The sequence below is a fragment of the Suncus etruscus genome, chromosome 6 (genome assembly GCF_024139225.1).
Source record: "Suncus etruscus isolate mSunEtr1 chromosome 6, mSunEtr1.pri.cur, whole genome shotgun sequence".
Classification (NCBI taxonomy): domain Eukaryota; kingdom Metazoa; phylum Chordata; class Mammalia; order Eulipotyphla; family Soricidae; genus Suncus; species Suncus etruscus.
Genome location: NC_064853.1, coordinates 42,062,900 through 42,086,853, shown reverse-complemented (window position 1 = coordinate 42,086,853; position 23,954 = coordinate 42,062,900). Strand labels below are relative to the sequence as shown.

The window sequence follows — 23,954 nt, the reverse complement described above, 5'->3', positions numbered from 1 at the left end:
GGGGAGGAATCCTGAAGTATGGCCACTGAAGGCCACAGGATGGACTGGGAGAGGGAGAGGGAGAGAGGGAAGGAGAGGGAGATGGGGGAGGACACACACACACACACACACACACACACACACACACACACACACGGCCACTGAAGGCCACAGGATGGACTGGGAGAGGGAGAGGGAGAGGAGGGAGGAGAGACATACACACACACACACACACACACACACACACACACACACACACAGACTTGTCTTGCATGTGGACAATCTGGGTTCAACGAGAGAGGGGAGGGGAGAGGAGAAGAGATAGAATTGCAGATATCAAAGTTTGTGACATGTTATAATGATACATAGTTTCATACAAAAACTTAAACTATAGAAATGCACAAACTCCAAATAGTGTGTATTTTCAATAATTTTTTAAATATCTTACTGAGGATTATAATCATGAATGTTTGAAAATCACTAATTTAAAATATTTCAACAGTGTTTGGTATAATTTGGTAAAATAAATGTTCTTTCATTTTCTTAATAGAAAGCAGCCAAAATTACACCATGTGCACTTTGCAAATCATTGAGATCCTCAACAGAAATGATCGAAAATACCAATAGCTTGGGAAAGACAGAGCTTTTCTGTTCTGTTAACTGCTTATCTGCTTACAGAGTTAAAATGGTTACTTCTGCAGGTAATATTGGTTTAAATAAACTATATAAATGTAACCAGTAAAGCATTTTATGGTTACAAATACTATGTGTATTTGTCCAAGTTAATTTTTTTTTTTTTTTTTTTTTTTTTTTTTTTTGGTTTTTGGGTCACACCTGGCAGTGCTCAGGGGTTATTCCTGGCTCCAGGCTCAGAAATTGCTCCTGGCAGGCACAGGGGACCATATGGGGTGCCGGGATTCGAACCGATGACCTCCTGCATGAAAGGCAAACGCCTTACCTCCATGCTATCTCTCCGGCCCCCAAGTTAATTTTTTTTTTTTTTTTTGGTTTTTGGGCCACACCCGGCTGCGCTCAGGGGTTACTCCTGGCTTCAGGCTCAGAAATAGCTCCTGGCAGGCACAGGGGACCATATGGGACACCGGGATTTGAACCAACCACCTTTGGTCCTGGATCAGCTGCTTGCAAGGCAAATGCCGCTGTGCTATCTCTCCGGGCCCCCAAGTTAATTTTTAAGATAAAAAATATTTCATATCTGGGGCCAGAGTGATGGCACAGTGGTAGGACGTTTGCCTTGCACGAGGCTGACCCAGGACGGAACTGGGTTCAGTCCCCAGCGTCCCATATGGTCCCCCAAGCCAGGAGCGATTTCTTAGCATATAGCCAGGACAACCCCTGAGCATTGCCAGGTGTGGCCCAAAAACAAACTATTTCATATCTGTGGTAAAATATTACATATTTTATTTTATTTTATTTTATTTTATTTTTTTTTTGTTTTGGTTTTTGGGCCACACCCGTTTGACGCTCAGGGGTTACTCCTGGCTATGTGCTCAGAAATCGCCCCTGGCTTGGGGGGACCATATGGGACGCCGGGGGATCGAACCGCGGTCCTTCCTTGGCTAGCGCTTGCAAGGCAGACACCTTACCTCCAGCGCCACCTACCCGGCCCCTACATATTTTATTTAAGTCTACTTGCTTTCGGTATGCATTCCTCTTTACTGAAACAATTCCATTAATTCCATATGGCTCCTTTAATGTATTTTCTTTTTTTGGGGGGGGGGGTTTGGGTTTTGGGTTACACCTGGCAGTGCTCAGGAGTTACTCCTGGCTCCATGCTCAGAAATCGCTCCTGGCAGGCTCGGGGGACCATATGAGATGCCGAGATTCTGCATGCAAGGCAAACACCTTACCTCCATGCTATCTCTCAGGCTCCTGTGTATTTTTTTATACATACTTTATCTCAAGATTGATTTATTTCATGGGTTACAGCATAAACTGATAGCTTAAATCAAAATAAAAAAATTTTAAATGTGACTTGGTTGAAGTTAATTTTAGTTCCTATAGCTCTTGACCCTGAATTTGTATTAGTTCAAGAATTGTTACAGTTAATAGTAATAAGTATTTTATAATATTTATTTTATCACACATTTGTTTACATTTTTGTATGTTACTCACACTAGTTTTTATTTTGATTTACTAAGGTGTACAAGTTCAGTGTAACAGTTGTAAGACCTCAGCAATCCCACAGTATCACCTAGCCATGTCAGATGGAAGTATACGCAATTTCTGCAGCTACAGTTGTGTGGTAGCTTTCCAGGTATGTCTTCAGGGATCTTCCTATTCTTATTTTTTGTTATTTTTTTTTGGGGGGGGGGCATTGGTTTTTGGGTCACACCCGGCAGCGCTCAGGGGTTACTCCTGGCTCTATGCTCAGAAATCGTTCCTGGCAGGCTTGGGACCATATGGGATCTAGGGATTCGAACCACTGACCTTCTGCATGCAAGGCAAACGCCTTACCTCCATGCTATCTCTCCAACCCCTAGTCTTCTATTTTTTAATCAGTGAGTTGCCTACTTGAGTAATTATGAACTTTCTAGGCATTTTCTAGTTCCAGATTGCCCAAATTTCTATATCTAGTTCATTTTATATTTAGAGGAATATCAGTTTTAATTGCCTCTGTAAAATTAAATGATTCTGTTACTCAGCTTATCTATTGGGTGGATACATATATATATATGTACATACATATATACACATATATGTACATATACATATGTTTTTTTTGTTTCTGGGTTTTGGGCCACACCTGGCAGCACTCGGCTTAATCCTGGCTCTGCACTCAGAAATCATTCCTGTTCCGCTTTGGGGACCATATAGGATTTCAGGGATCGAACCCGGGTCTGTCCCAGGTCTCTTGCATGCAAATCAAGCGCCCTTCCATTTGCTATCACTCCAGTCCCAGGTGGATTTATTTTGTAAAGAAGTTTATTATCGGGCCCGGAGAGATAGCATGGAGGTAAGGTGTTTGCCTTTCATGCAGGAGGTCATCAGTTCGAATCCCGGTGTCCCATATGGTCCCCCGTGCCTGCCAGGAGAATTTCTGAGCATGGAGCCAGGAATAACCCCTGAGCGCTGCCGGGTGTGACCCAAAAACCACAAAAAAAAAAAAAAAAAAAAAAAAAAAAAAGAAGTTTATTATCTATTTATTATTTTGGAGGGGTTTGGGCTACACCGGAGGCACTTGGGTTACTCCTGGCTCTGCACTCAGAAATTGCTCCTGGCAGGCTCAGGGACTATATAGGATGCCAGGGATTGAACCCAGGTCAGTCCTGGGTTGGCTGTGTGCAAGCACAGCTCTACCGCTGTGCTATCGCTCCAGCCCCAAGAAGATTGTTATTATCTTTTAAATATAAATTATTTAAGCACCATGATTACAAACATGATTGTACTTAAGCCAAGAAGATTATTAATTAAGTTTATTTTGACATAAATGACATTTCTGTCCATCCAATTATGAGTTGCCTAAAAGCAAGGATTTTTTTTTACCTGTTTACAAATGTATGTTAAGTGCCTTTATCTGTGCATAACATATTAGGCACTCAGTTCCATTATGTTTGAACACAGGGTCAGATTTATCTGTTTTTTTTGTTTCAGAATTTGTTCAACAAACCAGCTGGAATGAATTCTTCAGTAGTTCCCTTGTCACAGGGCCAAGTAATTGTAAGCATCCCCACAGGTTCTACAGTATCAGCAGGAGGAGGTAACACCTCTGCTGTTTCTCCTACTTCCATCAGTAGTTCTGCTGCAGCTGGTCTACAGCGTCTTGCTGCTCAATCTCAACATGTTGGGTTTACACGAAGTGTTGTAAAACTCAAGTGTCAGCACTGTAATCGTCTTTTTGCCACAAAACCAGAACTTCTTGACTACAAGGTAAAATGACAGAATCATGATAAAAGTATTTAATGATCTAAAATTATTTCTGCCTTTTCATCTCAGGAAAACACTTTTATAAAAGGGACTAGAATTCATAAAATAAGAAAATACAGGATTAGTTTAATGTTGTTTTTTTTTTTTAAACAGGGTAAAATGTTTCAGTTCTGTGGCAAGAATTGTTCTGATGAATATAAGAAAATAAATAATGTTATGGCAATGTGTGAATATTGTAAAATTGAGAAACTTATAAAGGAGACAATACGGTTCTCAGGTGCTGACAAGTCATTCTGTAGTGAAGGTAAAGACAGAAGATTCTCATACTACCCAACATCTTGAACTCTTTTTATTATTGGTTTTGAATTTGGGCTACCCTTGTGGTGTTTGTAGGCTACTCTCGGCTCTGTTTGGGGGACCATATGGTACTGAATAATTGAACCTAGGCCTCCCATGTACAAAATGTGTGCTTCAGACTATTAAATTATCTCTTCAGTACTTACTGATTTAAAAGTAGTTATCATTTATGTGTTATGTCAAGGCTCTTTTTTTTCCTCTTTTGGCTCTTAATTTACTGTTTTCTGATGTGACCTTCATATATAGATGTAATACTATCTGAAAGTGTAATGCAGATGGTGGTGATGATATAAAAAGTTATTAAATTTTTAGGGATCTTTTAGTTCTGCACTTATATCTAGAAGAAAGTCCTTTAGCAAGAGAGACTACAACAGGAAGGCATTTGCCTTGCTCTTGGCTGAATCAGGTTCAGTCCCAGGCAATCTATATGGTCTCCCATAGGGTTCACCAAGCCTAGCTGTTAATGATAACTTGAATCCAGAGCCAGGAGTAAGCCCTGAACACAATCAGGTGTTTTCCTCTGCACCCCAGTGAATAAGTCCTGAAATTTTTTTAAGTTTTGGGATAATCCTAAGGTTATATTTTCTGGTTTTAAACTATTTCTGAATATAAGTAATATAAATATGCAAGTTACTTTATTCAGATGACTATAGAGTATTATTTATTCTGGAATAGTACAAGATTAGTTTTATTTACTAGTAATTCCCCCCAATTTTATTGAACATACCGTGATTTATAATACTTTTGTTTTGTTTTGTTTTGTTTTGGGGCCATACCCAGCAGCGCTCAAGGGTTACTCCTGGCTCTGTGCTCAGAAATCGCTTCTAGGGGCCTGAGCAGTGGTGCAAGCGGTAGGACATTTACCTTGCACGCGCTGACCTAGGATGGACGGCGGTTCAATCCCCCGTTGTCCCGTATGGTCCCCCAAGCCAGGAGAGATTTCTGAGTGCATAGCCAGGAGTAACCCCTGAGCGTCACCGGGTGTGGGGCCCCCCCCAAAAAAAAAAAAAGAAAGAAAAAAAAAGAAATTGCTTCTGACAGGCTCAGGGGACCATATGGGATGTTGGGGATCAACCCTGGGTCCGCCCCAGGTTGGCTGTGTGCAAGGCAAATGCCCTACTACTGTGCTATTGCTTCGGCCCCCCATAAATTTTTAATAGTAAAGTTTTATGCATAAACTGTTCCAGCATCACACACTCTACTAGAATTTTTGCTTTCCTCCACCTTGTTCCATTGCCTTTGTGTGTCTCTTGCTGACACCAGGCCCCACCCCACCCCCACAAGCCCCTAAGAGTGACTGTCAAACCCTTTGACCACAACATAGAGCAAGAAGCCAGTTTTACTTTGTGTCACAGTATATTATTACATGCACGAAGATAGATGCCCTTTATTATTTTCCATCTTGTCTTTATTAACAAAAAGAAGACAGTGGTCTCTAAACCAGATTTTAGAGATTGCGTTTCTAAATCATTGTTTCTCAACTTTTTTTTGACCAGGGCCCTTTTCAAAACTTGTATCTATCCTCTGCTTATTCGTCCTAACATTTGGCCCCTTGTCTTGTGTGTCATGGCCACAGTTTACCTGATTTTCATCTAATAGGGGTCCCCCACAGTGGCCATATAGTCCTCTATTGAGGACCAGTGCTCTAAATTGATCTTGATGTATTTCTTGATGAGATCTTAAGTTAAAACTTTGCCATAGAATATTAAAGATGTAGACACTTAGTCCTCCTTAATGTTAATTTTATGTTTCCTCTTTCTTTAGGTTGCAAATTGCTTTATAAACATGACTTAGCAAAACGCTGGGGAAATCACTGTAAAATGTGCAGTTACTGTTTACAGACATCTCCCAGATTGGTACAGAATAATTTTGGGGGGAAGGTAGAAGAGTTCTGTTGTGAAGATTGCATGTCCAAATTTACAGTTTTGTTCTTTCAGGTAAATATAATGTACACCCCTGAATTGTTTAAGTTAATACATACTTTATTCCCTTTTTTCTTTTATGTGGCATAAAGAAAAACATAATGATTTAAACTTTTTAACTGTTAGGGATTGGGATAATTTGATCCTGACTAACTACAGATGCTATGTGTGATCACAGCAGCATTGTTTTTTGGGATCTCCAACTCTACAATAGTGAATTCCTGAGTATGCCACAACCAAACGTGTAAGACTAAATTGTGCAATCTCGTGTGCACAACTAAAAGTGTACAAGTAACATAATCAAGAGGTGTCCCTTGGCCGGGCGGTGGCGCTAAAGGTAAGGTGCCTGCCTTGCCTGCGCTAGCCTCGGACGGACCGCGGTTCGATCCCCCGGTGTCCCATATGGTCCCCCAAGCCAGGAGCGACTTCTGAGCACATAGCCAGGAGTAACCCCTGAGCATTACCGGGTGTGGCCCAAAAATCAAAAAAAAAAAAAAAAAAAAAAGAGGTGCCCCTTGGTCATTCCTATAACTACAATAACACAAGGGAAGAGAATGGGAAAAAATAAATGAATAATTAAAGACTTGTTTTTTTTTTTTTTTTTCTTTCTTTTTTTCCGGTCACACCTGGTGATGCTCAGGGTTTACTCCTGGCTATGTACTCAGAAATCGCTCCTGGCTTGGCGGTCCATATGGGACACCTGGGGATGGAACCACAGTCTGTCCTAGGCTAGCGCGTGCAAGGCAGACACTTTATCACTTGCGCCACCGCTCCAGCCCCAACATATAAAGACTTTTTTGTTTGCTTGGCTTTGGGTCCCACCTGTCGATGATCAGGGGTTACTCTTGGCTCTGAAGTCAAGAATTACTCCTTTCGGTGCTCAAGGGACCTTATGGGATGTCAGGGATTGAACCCGGGTCAGGCACATGGAAAGTAAGTGCCTGACCCACTGTACTATAGATACTGCTCCAGTCTTTTTCCTTTCCATTCTTTGAGGGAGTTGGGACTACATCCAGTTGTGTTCAGAGTTTCCTTCTGGCTCTGTGCTCAGTGATGACTCCTGCCATGGCTTGGGGGATACATGGGTTACCAGGTATTGAAGCTGGATCACCACAAGCAAGGCAGTCACAATACCCACTATACGATCTTTCTAGCTCCCAAGTAATGTATTTTTCACATTTTATTTATTTATTTATTTATTTATTTATTTATTTATTTATTTATTTATTTATTTATTTATTTATTTATTTATTTTTTGGTTTTTGGGCCACACCCGTTTGATGCTCAGGGGTTACTCCTGGCTAAGTGCTCAGAAATTGCCCCTGGCTTGGGGGGACCATATGGGACGCCGGGGGATCGAACCCGTGGTCCGTTCCTTGGCTGGCGCTTACAAGGCAGACACCTTATCTCTAGCGCCACCTTCCCGGCCCACATTTTATTTTTTGATGTTTAACCACTCCTGGAGATACTCAGGGACTGTATATAATGCTGAGGATTGAAACAGTGTTTACTGTTCAAGGTAAACAACTTAAATCTCATAATATCTCTCTAGTTCTTCATTCACATTTCATGTAATTAAAATTATATGGATACCTGATTTTCTGAGATGGGACATATTTTTACTGCAGTATGTTTTTTGATTACTATTGAGTGGCATTTGTAAAATATTTTTTGGTGCTAAGGGTTCAACTCATACATTTTTAAAAGAATGTTTAGATAAAAGAATTGATAGGTAAATAATTAGTTATCATTTATAGCAGTAACACATCTGTTTTTGTGATTTTTTTTTTTTTTTTTTGGTTTTTGGGTCACACCCGGCAGTGCTCAGGGGTTATTCCTGGCTCCAGGCTCAGAAATTGCTCCTGGCAGGCACGGGGGCCCACATGGGACACTGGGATTCAAATCGATGACCTCCTGCATTAAAGGCAAACGCCTTACCTCCATGCTATCTCTCTAGCCCCGTTTTTGTGATCTTAATTTAAACTTAATTATATTTGTTTTGCTTTGATTCTGTCAAGTCACAGATAATTTATTTTTATTTCTTTGTTGTTTTTTATTTCTTTTTCAGATGGCCAAATGTGATAGTTGTAAGCGACAGGGTAAACTTAGTGAGTCCTTGAAATGGCGAGGAGAAATGAAACACTTCTGTAATCTGCTTTGTATCTTGATGTTCTGTAATCAGCAAAGTTTGTGTGATCTGCCTTCACAAAACAATACAGGTAAAAATGAAACTTAGGTCTCCAGGAACTACTTTGCTTTTACAGAGTAGCAGTTTGTTACTTTATGAAGCAAAAACTTCTTTCTGCTTAAAATGCCATTTATAAGCCCCAATAAGAATCACTTCATTTTTTTCATTCAATAGGGAGCATCCCTTGAGGGCAGAGAGATAGGACAGTGGGTAGGATATTGTCTTGCATGAAGCCAACCCAGTTTGATCCAGGCATCTCATAAAGCCCTGGAGTACCACCAGGAGTAATTCCTGTGTGTGGAGTCAGGAGTAACTCCTATGCACTGCCGCAGTGGTCTAGTCTCACCCCCTCCCTCCAACCTCCCTAAGAAAAGGGCATATAATCCATTAGTGTTGGTAGAGGCAGGGGTAAGCACTTCTTGGCAGCCAATTCTGAACCTAGCATGTGCTAGACATATATTCTACCGGTTGAGCTTTCTCCCTTGCCTATTTTTTTTTTTTTTTTTTTTTTTTTTTTTTTTGGTTTTTGGGCCACACCCTGTGACGCTCAGGGGTTACTCCTGGCTATGCACTCAGAAGTTGCTCCTGGCTTCTTGGGGGACCATATGGGACGCCGGGGGATCGAACCGCGGTCCGTCCTAGGCTAGCGCAGGCAAGGCAGGCACCTTACCTCCAGCGCCACCGCCCGGCCCCTCCCTTGCCTATTTTTAATCACTCTGTAAGAACTTTATAGGAAAGAGTGGTGAGTTCATGTGTTGTAATTGAATACATGTATCTTTTTTTTAAAAGTGATTTAGGCTCAAGAGATTAGTGTAGGGGTAAAGCATTTGGTAATATTCAACTGACCTGGGTTTGATTCCTGGTACCAGACGTAGGCCCTGAGCAAGCCAGGAGTAGGTTAAATTCTGTTCCCCTTATTCCTCAAAAGAAAAGGATATGAGGAAATTGTGGATACAGCTGACTCTAGTTTAGATCCTATACATCACATGGTTCCTTGAGCTACTCCAGGAGCAGCAATGGAGGCCCAAGCACTGTCTTGTGTTAACCAAGAGGCTCCTCTGTTCCAGTGGCCTGGGTAATTTCTTTCCCCATAGAGACTTAAGTACTGTCATATTTTTAAACTCTTACATTGAACTGCTGACCCATTTGACTGAAAAATCACCAGTGGAATCCCTGAGCTCCATGAGCACTGCTTTGAATGCATCTGGCCCCTGGGAAGGATGGAAGAGTAAGCAGAGAACTAACTGACAAGATAATGAACTTTTAAGTTTTCCAATAAAAAGCAGAGGAAAGTCTATTTAAACCGGAGACACTTTAACAGAAAGCTATAATCTATAAAAGCATTGTTTAACTTCTTTGAAATATGGGTTTTATGTGTGCATATAAATTACATGAAGTTTCCTTATTTTTAATCAGCAAGTATTTCCATGGTGCCAGCCGCTTCAGCAGGGCCCCCATCACTAAGAAAAGATTCAACTCCTGTTATAGCTAATGTAGTATCATTAGCAAGTGCTCCAGCTGCTCAACCGACAGTTAATTCTAACAGCGTTTTACAAGGTATGACTTAGATTTGAAAGCATTTTTTTCTCTGTTTTTTTTTCCCCCAAGATAAATTTAGTGATTCTCTTAACCTTTTCCCCTTCAGTGGTCAATTTCATCTTGCCATTCATATTTTGCCATATTTTTTCATTTAGTTTGTCATTCATATTAGAAACAGTGGTTCACTATAGATTGCTATTGATCAAATAGTATTTTCATAATTTTCATATTATGCTTTTCTCACTCTACAACAATTAGTCTTCCACTGAATTAAGATAATACATATTTTTATTATTATGAGACTTGATATTTATTAGCCAGTATTCAACTATAATGCTATGGTTACTTATATAAAATGCTAAAGTATATGTTTTAATTTATATCAGGTGCAGTTCCAACAGTAACAGCGAAAATCATTGGGGATGTAAGTTTTTTATTTTTATTAGTATTGCCACTGTTTATTTCCATTTTTACTCAGCATATGTCTAAACCAATTTGTTTTCTTTTCTTTTATATGAGAATGATTTTAATATATTAAATTTTATTATATAGAGGCTGGAGAGATGGCACAACGGTAGATATTTTGCCTTGCATGCAGCCAACCCAGGACAGATAGTGGTTTGATTCCTGGCATCCCATATGGTCTCCTGAGCCTGACGAGTAATTTCTGAGCACAAAGACAGGAGTAACTCCTGAATGTCGCCAGATGTGACCCAAAAACAAAACAAAAAAAAATTTTTTGGGGGGGGCCACACTCATTTGACTCTCAGGGGTTACTCCTGGCTATGCACTCAGGAATCGCCCCTGGCTTGGGGGGACTATATGGGATGCTAGGAATCGAACCATGGTCCGTCTTACGCTGGTGCTTGCAAGGCAGACACCTTACCACTAGCGCCACCTTCCCGGCCCCCCAAAATTTTATTTTTTAATTATATACAGTACATGTTATGGAATAAGATTTTTTAATTTTTGGTTAATTAGGTCTTTCATATATATTTTTATGCTTACGATCTTGATGCTGTTAGGAAGGATTTTTTATTTATTTATTTATTTATTTATTTATTTATTTATTTATTTATTTATTTTTTTGTTTTTTGGGCCACACCCGTTTGATGCTCAGGGGTTACTCCTGGCTATGTGCTCAGAAATCGCCCCTGGCTTGGGGGGACCATATGGGACGCCGGGGGATCGAACCGAGGTCCTTCCTTGGCTAGCGCTTGCAAGGCAGACACCTTACCTCCAGTGCCACCTACCCGGCCCCTATTTATTTATTTTTTAAATAATTTCTTTAATATGGAACACTTCATGAATTTGCATATCATCCTTGCTCAGGGGCCATGCTAATCTCTGTATTGTCCTAATTTTAGTATATGTGCTGCCGAAGCGAGCATGGGAAGGATTTTTTAAGATTACAGTTATAATTTAAAGATAAATAAAAATGGGGCCACAGAGATAGCACAGCGGTAGGGTGTTTGCCTTGCAAGCAACTGATTCAGGACCAAGTGTGGTTCGAATTCCGGCATCCTTTATGGTCCCCCATGCCTGCCAGGATCAATTTCTGAGCAGATAGCCTGGAGTAACCCCTGAGCGCTGCCGGGTATGGCCCAAAACCAAAAAATAAATACATAAATAAAATGAAAAAAAAAATGGTTAAAATCAGGCATAAATGGGGCCGGAGATATAGCATGGAGGTAAGGCGTTTGCCTTGCATGCGGAAGGACGTGATTCGAATCCTGGCATCCCTTATGGTCCCCTGTGCCTGCTAGGGGCGATTTCTGAGCATAGAACCAGGAGTAACCCCTGAGCGGCACCGGGTGTGACCCAAAAACCGCCCCCCCCCAAAAAAAAATTCAGGCATAAAAGATTTTTTGTTGTTTTGTTAATATAGTCAGGTTGTAAATAGTACATTGGTAAAACGTTTTTTGTTTAATTAGTACAAATTACATAAACAGTATTTTTTTTTTTTTTTTTTTTTTTGGTTTTTGGTTTTTGGGCCACACCCGGTGCTCAGGGGTTACTCCTCCTGGCTCTCTGCTCAGAAATAGCTCCTGGCAGGCCCGGGGGACCATATGGGACACCGGGATTCGAACCAGCCAGCTTTGGTCCTGGATCGGCTGCTTACAAAGCAAACGCCGCTGTACTATCTCTCCGGGCCCCATAAACAGTATTTTCTTTGACCAATTTTTTTTTTTGCCTTTTTTGCTTGCTTTTGTTTGGTTTGTTTTTTGGGGGCTCATACCCAGCAGTGCTTATCGTTTACTCCTGACTTGCACTCAGAAATTACTCCTGGAACGTTTGGGGGAACCATGTGGGATGTTGTGGCTGGAACCCAGGTGAAGGCAAATGCCCTACCATATGTGCTATCACTTCGGGCACTTTGTCTTTTAAAAGAAGAAAAATGAATAATTGGAAAATTATTTGACTGCCACAGTGATATATTTAAAGTGTTTTCTGGTGTTTGAAATAACTTTTTTATCCTTTTTTTAAAAGTTAATTTAAATTTGTCTAATATTGTTATTGATCACCAACCTACAATAGGAATAGGTTCTTTTTGTTACTAAAACAGGTAATTAAATAACTTTCAGAAACAATGGGTAGTTATCAGAATACTCAATTGCTCTTGGTTTTTCTGGAATATTTTATTACATATTTATTTGAATTTTATTTATTTTTATTTTTATTATTTTTGGGTTTTGGGTCACACACGGCAGTGCTCAGGGGTTACTCCTATTTCTGCGCTCAAAAATTGCTCCTAGTAGGCTCGAGGGAACCATATGGGATGCCGGAATTCGAACCACCGTCCTTCTTCATTTGAGGCAAACGCCCTACCTCCATGCTATCTCTTCGGCCCCATATTTTTTATTTTTCATATGGTTTTATATTGTAGTTTTCTGAAAATAACCATTTTTCTTACATTTGAAAACCTTATTGATTGTTCTTTTTAAATAGGCAAGTACACAAACAGATGCCCTGAAATTGCCGCCTTCCCAGCCTCCAAGACTTTTGAAGAATAAAGCTTTATTGTGCAAACCCATCACACAGACTAAAGCCACCTCTTGCAAACCACATACCCAAAATAAGGAATGCCAGACAGGTATGGCTCATTTTTTTTTCTAGGGGGAAATGGCTGAAGAATTTCCTTATATTGTTGAATTTTTGTTTTTCTGAAGGTAATTTGCTTTATTGCTTATATCCACTGCTTCTTTTTCTTCATTATTTGAAGGGTTTGTCAAACAGCGAATAGGAGGCCAGGGCCCTTAAAGTAAATCTTGGACAATTAGACTAGAGGTTATCCTTGAGAATGCAGTGCTGTTCAGGCCTGTGTTTGGGGGACTCTATAGTTGTAACTGGCAATGATTATTGGCTCATGTGGTGCTGGATGTTGAATAGGAGTTGACTATATGCAAAACCTTAAACACTGTACTGTCTACCTTTCCAGCCACTCCATTGCCCAACTTAATTCTCAGTCACGGTATTTCTGTGAGTTATGTATTTTTGTTATTTAAAGCTTAATAAAAGAATGCAAAGAAAATGTAGCTCTAATACCAACTGAGAATAATTCTCTTAAATTTTAATGATTGTAACCTTCACCCCCCAAAAAAAACCCCAAAAATCTCATAGATGTGTGAGCCTATTCTGTTTCTATCTCTCTCTCTCTGACTTACTTCACTCAGCATAATAGATTCCATATACATCCATGTATAGGAAAATTCATATCTCTTGATGGCTGCATAATATTCCATTGTGTATATGTACCGCAGTTTCTTTAGCTATTCATCTGTTGAAGGGCATCTTGGTTGTTCAGGAGCTATTCCTAAGCGTAAAGCCAGGAGTAACCCCTGATCGCCACTGGGTAAAAACAAAAACAAAACAAAAAAATCCATTTTTTTTTTTTATTCTGTTCATATGCCTCTCATTTTTTTTGTTTATTTTTGTTTTTGGGCCACACCCAGCAGTGCTCAGGGGTTACTCCTGGCTCTATACTCAGAAATCGCTCCTGGCAGGCTCGGGGGACCATATGGGATGCCAGGATTTGAATCACCCTTCTTCTGCATGCAAGGCAAACACCTTACCTCCATGTTCTCTCTGCAGCCCCTTTCTCCTATGTTTTGTTTTGTTTTTTTGTTTTTGGGCCACACCTGGCGGTGGTCAGGGGCCACTCCTGGCTGCCTGCTCAGAAATAGCTCCTGGCAGGCACGGGGGACCATATGAGACACCGGGATTCGAACCAACCACCTTAGGTCCTGGATCGGCTGCTTGCAAGGCAAACGCCATTGTGCTATCTCTCCGGGCCCCCCTCCCATGTTTAATTCTCATTCTGTTTCATCTTTTTAGTGCCTTAGAACATCTATTATTATATTTTCTTTTTATTTTGTTTGTTTAGGTTTAGGGACCATATCTAGCATTGCTCATAGTTTACTTCTGGCTCTGTGCTCAGGGATCACTCTTGGCTGTGTCTGGGGAACAATTGGGGAGCAGGGGATTAAACCCAGGTTGGATGCATACAAGGTAAATGTCCTAACCACGGTACTATTGCTCTGGCCCCTGTAACTATACTTGTTTTGTAAATATAAACAGTAACTACCTGAATACCTGAGAGCACTTGTCATCTTTGCTCTATATCAGTGGTTTCAAACTTGCGGCCTATGGGCCGCAAATGGCCCTCCGTACATTTTGTGGCCCTGCCCTAGAGGAATCTTTTTTTGTTTTGTTTTGTTTTGTTTTAGTTGTTTGGGTCACACACCCAATGTTCAAGGCTTACTACTGACTTTGCACTCAAGGATCACCCCGACTTTGCCTCCTGCAGCCCCCAGGTAAATTGAGTTTGAGACCCCTGCTCTACATATTTTAATGTTTCCTAATTTGCAGTATATATATTTTAAAATCCATGCTAACATGGCAATGGCATTAATATTTTTTTTTCTAACTGAGAGTTGACATAAAATATTAGTTTCAGTTGTACAATATGATTCAATGTTTATTTCTAATTGGAAATGGTCACATTAAATGTAGTTAGTATCTAATTATACAGGCTACATATTTTTTTATTATGAGAACAAAGATGCAAAGAAAGAGGACAAGGTAAAGTTACAGTGGGAAGACAATCACCCTTAAACAGAATTCTTAGAAGAAATCCCCTGCTGACACCTTAATTTTGAACTTTTAGCTAAAGAATATTAAGAAAAATAGGGGCCAGAGAGATAGCACAGTAGCGTTTGCCTTGCAAGCAGCCGATCAAGGACCTAAGGTGGTTGGTTCGAATCCTGGTGTCCCATATAGTCCTCCGTGCCTGCCAGGGGTGATTTCTGAGCAGATAGCCAGGAGTAACCCCTGAGCACTGCCGGGTGTGGCCCAAGAACCAAAAAAAAAAAAAAAAAGGAATATTAAGAAAAATAAAACAAAGCCCATACTTTGTCCCCTCAAGTCCCCAGATTGTAGTACATTATAACATTTCTTAGCAGTATACAAAGCAATCTAAAGCCACAAAATTTATTTGACTCATTTAACATTGAAGGCATAGTTTTTTTTTTTACAATTCCATGCACATGCATATTAGTTTAAATTAATCTCAAAAGTTTAAGTGTTTTTTTTTTTTTTTTTTTTTTTTTTTTTTTTTTTTAAGGATTAGAGTTAAAGGAGCACAGCAAAAATGGTGTTTCAGTGGCAATTGTTGTTTGCATAGGCCCAGCAAAATATGGGGGACATGGAAAGGAAAAGCCTTGGTCTAAAATACAAGGAAAGCTTACCCCTGAGGTTTTCTGGAATAAGACCAACTCTAGGCTCTAGGCATACTAGGTTGTCCAACCCAAATTATTGTCTGTAATGCCAATATACTTTTATTTTTCACACAGTCACTGTTGTCGGTGTCAGATTTCTGTAGTTAAAGATCCTGGAATCAGGGGCCGGGAAGGTGGCGCTAGAGGTAAGGTGTCTGCCTTGCAAGCGCTAGCGTAGGACGGACCGCGGTTCGATCCCCTGGCTCCCATATGGTCCCCCCTAGCCAGGGGCGATTTCTGAGCGCATAGCCAGGAGTAACCCCTGAGCGTCAAACGGGTGTGGCCCAAAAACCAAAAAAAAAAAAAAGATCCTGGAATCTGTGCATATTCTACATTGAAGTCTGGATGATGTGGAGCGTCCTCTAGTTTCACCTCACAATTAGAGGGCAATGCAGAGAGAGAGCCCTATCCTGAAAGCAGGTCGTAGTTGTTGTTAAGTCTTCTCGGTGTTTAGGGAAGTCTCTTTTTAGTAGGTTGATGTCAGAACAGCAGTAGGGTCTTCCCTGGTAGAGGATTGCTTCCAGGTGATGTTATAGACAACCTTTGTTGTTTTGTAGATGGCATCCCTGGTTCAGGGGTGAATGGAAAATGCCCATTCTTCTGAGGCCTGAGCCAGGTCATTATGTCAGTGTTCAGGGCATACGGTCCCATTGTATTACAAAATTTGTGTGTTCCTATCTCTGTTAGATAAGAACTTGTTTGTATGTATAGTATTTTCCCATTTTGATGTACCTATGCAAAAGAGGAGCAATGCTACGTGGCATTATTGATGCATATGGGGGCCATTAGAACATGGCCAACAATCCCTGTGACTTGTTTCAAACATAAACTTTAAACCGAGGGACTCTTCTACCAGAATTTCTTATTGAACAGATCACAAAGAGAATAGTCAAAAAGTGGGGAAAATCGTCCCTGTACTTAGTAAGAGTATTTATTAAGAGTTATAGCTGTTAAGGAAATACATATAAAATATTCAAAAGATATATACGTGTCCCATTTATGAATTTTGAGATGTTTGGGGGGTGTTAAATCCAGTGCACTAGTTTGGTCCGTGATTTGGCCTGCGTAGTACTGAAGATAAACAGGGTAAATATGAATAATGATGGTTGGGGGTGAGGAAGTGAAGGACTAAAAATGAACTTGTAGGGGTGTGGGAAAGGGCAGAATACAAGATGGACATTCTGCATATACAAAACATACTTTGGTCATAGGGAATACTAGCACCCTCGCGTGGTTTTGAAAATGGAGACCTGTGAGAAAAAAAGTTGGCCAGTGACTGCCTCATCGCAATCCAGCAACTCCCAGCACCCCCAAGCTAGGGACCCACCTTTCTGGCCGCCTGGGCTGGCACCCGGGGAAGGCCTGGACACCGGGGTAAGAAGAGGGGGATGGCTGAGGCCTGCGAAGCCTCCTAGCACCCCCAAATATCTTTTTGATATTTGTAACTACATCACTATTCTTTGCATCCCTTTGACGTGTGTAATCTTTTTTTATTTTTATTTTTTAATTTATTTTTTGGTTTTGGGGCCACACCCGGTGACACTCGGATTACTCCTGGCTATGCGTTCAGAAGTTGCTCCTGGATTGGGGGACCATATAGGATGCCAGGGGATCGAACCCCTGTTCGTCCTAGGCTAGCATGGGCAAGGCAGATGTCTTACCCCTTGCACCACTACTCTGGCCCCATGTTTAATCTTTTTATTTATTTTTTTCATACCTCATGGTGCTTAGGGGCTTCTTTCAGTTCTGTTGCTTATGTGTGTGGCGTCACTTCTGGCAGTACTTAGGGGGATCATTTGATGCCAGGGATAAAACCTAGGTTTCCCACGTATTGAGCATATACCCAGCCTATTGAGCTATCTCTTTGGACTACTTACATAATTTTTTTTTGTTTTGGGGCCACATCCAGTGATGCTCAGGGGCTACTCCTGGTTATGCACTCATAAATTACTCCTGGCTTGGGGGGGACCATATGGGACGCTGGGGATTAAACCTAAGTCTGTCTTGGGTCAGCTGTGTGCAAGGCAATTACCCTTCCGCTGTGCTATTCTCCCTACTCACATTAATTTTTAGTTAAAGTTTGCTCCACATTACTTTCTGCTAAACAGTCTGTTGTAGTAGTTTTCTATTATAAATTATGAAAAAAGTAAAACTAGCCCTTTCACCAATTCATTTTTTCTTTCATACTATCTGAGTTACCTTTGTATTTCTTCTTCATCTAAATAATACAGTGCATTTATTTTATCTTTATTGATATTTTGTGCTGCCCACTTTTAGATGAACTCATATTGATAATCTCCTTTCTAGAAAGTCCCATTGTCATCTTGTTATAAATCTCTCTATAATCAAAATTTCTTCTAGGCATTTTAAACTCTTGTTTTATTTTATTTTTTTAGAAGACAGTCTAAGTCAGCCCAAGATTGTTGTGGTGCCAGTTCCTGTACCAGTGTTTGTGCCATTACCTCTTCATCTTTATACTCAGTATGCACCAGTCCCATTTGGCATTCCAGTTCCAGTGAGTAGTTACTTATAAGTGTAATAATTTAATGTCCAACAAGCAATATGAAGTAAATTTGTGCCTGCTAAGTAGGCAGGTTTGTATGTGTGTGCTTGTGAGAGAGTGATTGATTGATGGATGGGTGATGGAAGGAATGTCACACTAGTTGGTGGAATTGTTGAAACATTTAATGCCAGAAACAACTGTTTTTATGATCAATGATGTAAATTTTGGTGTCTAAAGTTTTAAAACTACATCAAGAAGCAAGACAGCTAACTCTGTGACCATTACAATAATTTAATGATTAGTTGGAGAATAAGAGAGGGAGGAGGGAAAAAGGAATTTTTTGGGTAGTGGGATGAAAATGAATATTTGTAGTGGCAGGAGTGTTGACAGTTGGACACATCATAGGTATGATGCTAAAGTCCATAAACTTCCATGATACTGGAAACCAATGATAAGTCAGTAGAAAAGAATTTGGGGGGGATGGATGGGATAGTGTACTCAACAGTTCTCTAGGGATACTTCAGCTCAGTGTTTGTGCTTTATATTGGCAGGGGTCAAACCTGGAGCTTTTTTTTTTTTTTTTTTATCAAATGTACTCTTCAGCTCTTTGAGCCATTTCCCTGACCCAAAATTTAGGGATACAGGTGGGGGTTATTTTTTTCTCTCAAAAGTTACAGGGTAGGGATTTTTTCCCCCTGATTTATTTCAGCACTGTTCATCATAGTGTTTTGGACATTCTATTTTTTGGGGGGCATATCCAGTGGTGCTCAGAAATCACTCCTGGGGCCGGGCGGTGGCGCTGGAGGTAAGGTGCCTGCCTCGCCTGTGCTAGCCTAGGACGGACCGCGGTTCGATTCCCCGGCGTCCCATATGGTCCCCCAAGAAGCCAGGAGCAACTTCTGAGCGCATAGCCAGGAGTAACCCCTGAGCGTCACAGGGTGTGGCCCAAAAACCAAAAAAAAAAAAAAAAAAAGAAATCACTCCTGGCTCAGGGGACGATATGGGATGCCAGGGATTGAGCCTAGGTCTGTCTTGGGTCAGCTGCATGCAACGCAAATGCCCTACTGATGTGCTATTGCTCCAGTTCCTGTTTTGGAAATTCTAACACTACACCCAACACCTAATTAGTATCAGAGTGCCTCCATCAGTGTTCCCAGTGCCTCTCCCATTTTCTTGAATAATTTAGTTTTGCAGACCCAGTCTCAAAAGCTGATATCTTTGGCAATTTAAAATTTCCTTATTTTTAATTTCCACATATGTGAGGGAACAAAATTACTTTTTTGTTTTGTTTTGTTTTTGTTTTGCCATACCTGGTGATGCTCAGGGGTTTCTCCTGGCTATGTGCTCAGAAATCGCTCCTGGTTTGGGGGACCATATGGGACATCGGGGGATCTAACCACAATCCATCCCAGGATAGTGTGGACAAGCCTGATGCCTTACCGCTTGCCCCACTGCATGGTCCCAAAATTACTCTATTTTAAAATTTCTATCTTCTTTTTTTTGTTTTTTTTTGGGTCACACCCTGCAATGCTCAGGGGTTATTCCTGGCTCTACGCTCAGAAGTTGCTTTCGGCAGGCTCGGGGGACCATAGGGGGTGCCGGGATTCAAACCAGCAACCTTTCACGTGCAAGGCAAACACCTTACTGCTGTGCTATCTCTCTGACCCCAAAATTTCTAGCTTCTTAAAATCTTTTACTTGTTGGTAAATAGTATCAGCCTTTGATTGACTATTATATTATTGTATTAATATAGAGTTTGTATAGGACCATTTTTATCAGAACTTTTTTTTTTTTTTTTTGGGCAACACACTTGGGACTTCTATCAGCAATGGGAACATATATTTTAGCGGTGGGAATTGCTTATCACTTTAATATTTAACGGTTTTGTTGACACACCTTTTACCCAAGAAATGCTTCAGTCTGTCCTTGGTCTTTCAGATGCCTGTCCCTATGCTTATTCCATCCTCAATGGATAATGAAGATAAAGTCCCTGAGAGTATTGAGGACATTAAGGAAAAGCTTCCCTCAAATCCATTTGAAGCTGATCTTCTTGAGATGGCAGAAATGATCGCAGAAGATGAAGAAAAGGAGAAGACTCTATCCCAGGGAGGTTGGTATCATTTTAAAATAAAGAAAAAAATACACCTTCAAATTTCCAGATAACAAGTAATTTTAAGGATCAGTTAGTCAAGATGTTTCTAAAAGTTTTATTACATTTAAATACTGAACATGTGACTTTTAAATTTTGTTGATACCTGGCATCCTATCCGCTATGCTAATGCTCCAGCCCAAATTTGTTGGTATACCTTTGAAAATTCATTTTTTTCTAGGGAAATGGGATTTTGGTAATACCTGGTGATGCTTGAGTGGGTACTTCTGGCCCTGTGCTTTGGAATAACTCCTGCCAAATACCTTAAATCGGTATTATCTCTCTGTCACAGTGTATCTGAAAGTGCTATAGTTTTTATAAAGGAAATCAATAAGAATTGAGATTCAGGGGCCCGGAGAGATAGCACAGCGGAGTTTGCCTTGCAAGCAGCCGATCCAGGACCAAAGGTGGTTGGTTCGAATCCCGGTGTCCCATATGGTCCCCCGTGCCTGCCAGGAGCTATTTCTGAGCAGACAGCCAGGAGTAACCCCTGAGCAACGCTGGGCGTGGCCCAAAAACCAAAAAGGAAAAAAAAAGAATTGAGATTCAATACAGTTTTCAGTTAATGATTTCAGGGGGATACAAACAAAACTTAGAAATCTTAAGCTTCCTGTTTATTTTCTTGTTCTATCCTTGTATTTTAAATCACAGTCCCTTGATATAAATTCCTATTAAAAAATAACTATGTTGGCTAGAGAGTGAATAAAGCTTTAGAGTGTAAAAGTATAGATAAATTTTATATATTAGTGTAGAATAATGATAATAGCAATTAATATATCTTTTTTTGTTTGTTTGTTTTTGGGGGTCACACCCAGCAGTGCTCAGGGGTTACTCCCAGCTCTAGGTTCAGAAATCGCCCGGACAGGCACCGGGGACCATATGGGATGCCTGGATTTGAACCACTGTCCTTCTGCATGAAAGGCAAAGGCCTTACCCCTCCATGCTATCTCTCTGGCCCTCATATATCTTATTTTTATTTTTTTACTGTACTTCTAGGTATTGTCTTTCAGTATATTATATATCACCTTATCTAATCCTATAACACTTTATCTTAGTAAGGAAGGGTGGATGGGTACTGTTTACTGCAGATTTCTCATTTGGATAAATAGTCAAAAAGTGATGAAGTGGGGCCGGGCGGTGGCACTAAAGGTAAGGTGCCTGCCTTGCCTGCGCTAGCCTTGGACGGACCGCGGTTCTATCCCCTGGTGTCCCATATGGTCCCCCAAGCCAGGAGCAGCTTCTGAGCACATAGCCAGGAGTAACCCCTGAGCATTACCTGGTGTGGCCGAAAAATAAAAAAAAAAAAAAAAATGATAAAGCAAAACCTTGTATCCAGTTTTCTCTGCCTCCTCCTCCAGTACTATTACCCATATACCAGTAATGCATATTTCAGAACAATTGCTTTTAACTAGAACCTTCATTATTCTACAGCAGAAATAATGATAATGAGGGCCGGAGAGATAGCACAGCAGTAGGGCATTTATTTGCCTTGCACACTGCTGATTCAAACAGCCGTTTTGAATTCCGGCCTTCTATATGGTCCCCTGCCAGGAGCAACTTCTGAGCGCATAGACCCGAGTGCCACTGAGTGTGACCCAAAAAAAACAAAAAAAAAAAAAAAAAAAAAAAAAACAAAAAAAAAAAAACCAAAAAAAAAACAAGAATGATAATGAGATATAATGATATTTAAAATAGTTGAAATATGTATTATGTGAATTTTTTTATAAAATTGTGAAGTTTTATCCATTAATGACAATGTTTTCTTTCCTTTTTCTTTTCTTTTCTTTTTTTCTTCTCTTCTCTTCTTCTCTTCTCTTCTCTTCTCTTCTCTTCTCTTCTCTTCTCTTCTCTTTTTTTTTTTTTTTTTTTTTGGTTTTTGGGCCACACCCTGTGACGCTCAGGGGTTACTCCTGGCTATGCGCTCAGAAGTTGCTCCTGGCTTCTTGGGGGACCATATGGGACGCCGGGGGATCGAACCGTGGTCCGTCCTAGGCTAGTGCAGGCAAGGCAGGCACTTTACCTCCAGCGCCACCGCCCGGCCCCTCTTCTCTTCTCTTCTCTTCTCTTCTCTTCTCTTCTCTTCTCTTCTCTTCTCTTCTCTTCTCTTCTCTTCTCTTCTCTTCTCTTCTCTTCTCTTCTCTTCTCTTCTCTTCTCTTCTCTTCTCTTCTTTTTTTCTTTCCTCTCCTCCCCTCTCCTCCCCTCTCCTCCCCTCTCCTCCCCTCCCCTCCCCTCCCCTCTCCTCCCCTCTCCTCTCCTCTTCCTTTTCTTTTTTTGTTTTTGGGTCACACCCAGTAGTGCTCAGGGGTTAATCCTGGCTCTACACTCAGAAATCACTCCTGGCCGGCTCGGGGGGGGGGGGGGGGCATAAGGGATGCCGGGATTTGAACCACCGTCCTTCTGCACGCAAGGCAAACGCCTTACTTCCATGCTATCTCTCCGGCCCTGACAATGTTTTCTTAAGTCATGGATTTTTTATTTTTTAAAGGCATGAATTTTAGAAAGCTTGTCATTAGGTACCAGAACGATAGCACAGTGGTGGGGCTTTTGTATTGCATTTGGCAAATCTGGGTTCCATCTCTGACATAACATCTAGTCTCCTGAGCCAGGAGTAATTTCTGAGTACAGAGCCAGAAGCAGCAACCCCTGAGCACTCCTGAATATTGCCAAGTAGAACTCAGAAACAAAAACAAAAAGTTAGGGGCCAGAGTGGTGTCGCAAGTGATAAGGCATCTGCCATGCCCTTACTTTCCTAGGACCAACCGCAATTCAATCCCTGTCCCCCAAGGCAGGAGGCAGGAGTGATTTCTGAGCTTAGAGCCAGGAGTAAACCCCAGAGTGCTGCCTGGTGTGACCCAAAAACAAAACAAAACAAAACTATATATATATATATATATATATATATATATATATATATATATATATATATATATATATATATATATATATATATATATATATATATATGCTTTAGTATATAGTAAATAAGGCCTTAATTTTTTTTTTTTTTGATTACACCTTGTAGTACTCAGGGGTTTCTCCTGGCTCTGCACTTAGAAATTGCTCCTGGCAGGCTCGGGGTGGATCATATGGGATGCTGGATTCAAACAACTGTCCTGCATGCAAGGCAAATGCCCTACCTCAACACTATCTTCTCCAGCCCCAAATAAGGCCATTTCTAGTACTTTTTATTTTTGGTTTTGGTTTTTTTGGGCCACACCCGTTTGATGCACAGGGGTTACTCCTGGCTAAGCGCTCAGAAATTGCCCCTGGCTTGGGGGGACCATATGGGACGCTGGGGGATCGAACCGTGGTCCTTCCTTGGCTAGCGCTTGCAAGGCAGACACCTTAGCTCTAGCGCCACCTCACTGGCCCCCATTTCTAGTACTTTTGAAAGGACAGGAGAGCTGTTCAACGACATCAAGACTCGAAGTTCATGCAAAAGCAAGGGATTTATTGTTCAAGCATATATGCCTGGGCACCCAGCATGGCCATATGGCTGGAGGCTGAAAGACCTGATCCCAAATCCAGCAATTCTTTTATAACACTCCAGTACAATGGAAAATTTACAGAACACAGCCTGACCATTGATTTCAGGAAGTTTAGTGACTTTTACTTTTCAAGGAACATTTGGAACATTTATCACAGACACAATAA

The 23,954-nt window shown here is 40.9% G+C and overlaps 1 protein-coding gene and 1 non-coding gene across 2 annotated transcripts in view; one reads left to right on the top strand and one right to left on the bottom strand.

Annotated features, from left to right (window-relative positions):
- The window catches only part of ZMYM4 (zinc finger MYM-type containing 4), a 154,431-nt gene that overhangs the window by 82,369 nt on the left and 48,108 nt on the right, over positions 1-23,954 (top strand). The window contains exons 10-20 of the mRNA XM_049774621.1: positions 530-680; positions 2,139-2,254; positions 3,592-3,867; positions 4,018-4,168; positions 5,986-6,158; positions 8,212-8,362; positions 9,748-9,888; positions 10,257-10,294; positions 12,820-12,964; positions 18,044-18,162; positions 20,089-20,260. Coding sequence (XP_049630578.1) covers positions 530-680; positions 2,139-2,254; positions 3,592-3,867; positions 4,018-4,168; positions 5,986-6,158; positions 8,212-8,362; positions 9,748-9,888; positions 10,257-10,294; positions 12,820-12,964; positions 18,044-18,162; positions 20,089-20,260 — 1,633 coding nt within the window. The remainder of the gene's footprint in view (positions 1-529; positions 681-2,138; positions 2,255-3,591; positions 3,868-4,017; positions 4,169-5,985; positions 6,159-8,211; positions 8,363-9,747; positions 9,889-10,256; positions 10,295-12,819; positions 12,965-18,043; positions 18,163-20,088; positions 20,261-23,954) is intronic.
- On the bottom strand, positions 11,158-11,261 carry LOC126012345 (U6 spliceosomal RNA). The gene has a single exon (XR_007496857.1). It is a non-coding gene; the product is annotated as a U6 spliceosomal RNA (small nuclear RNA).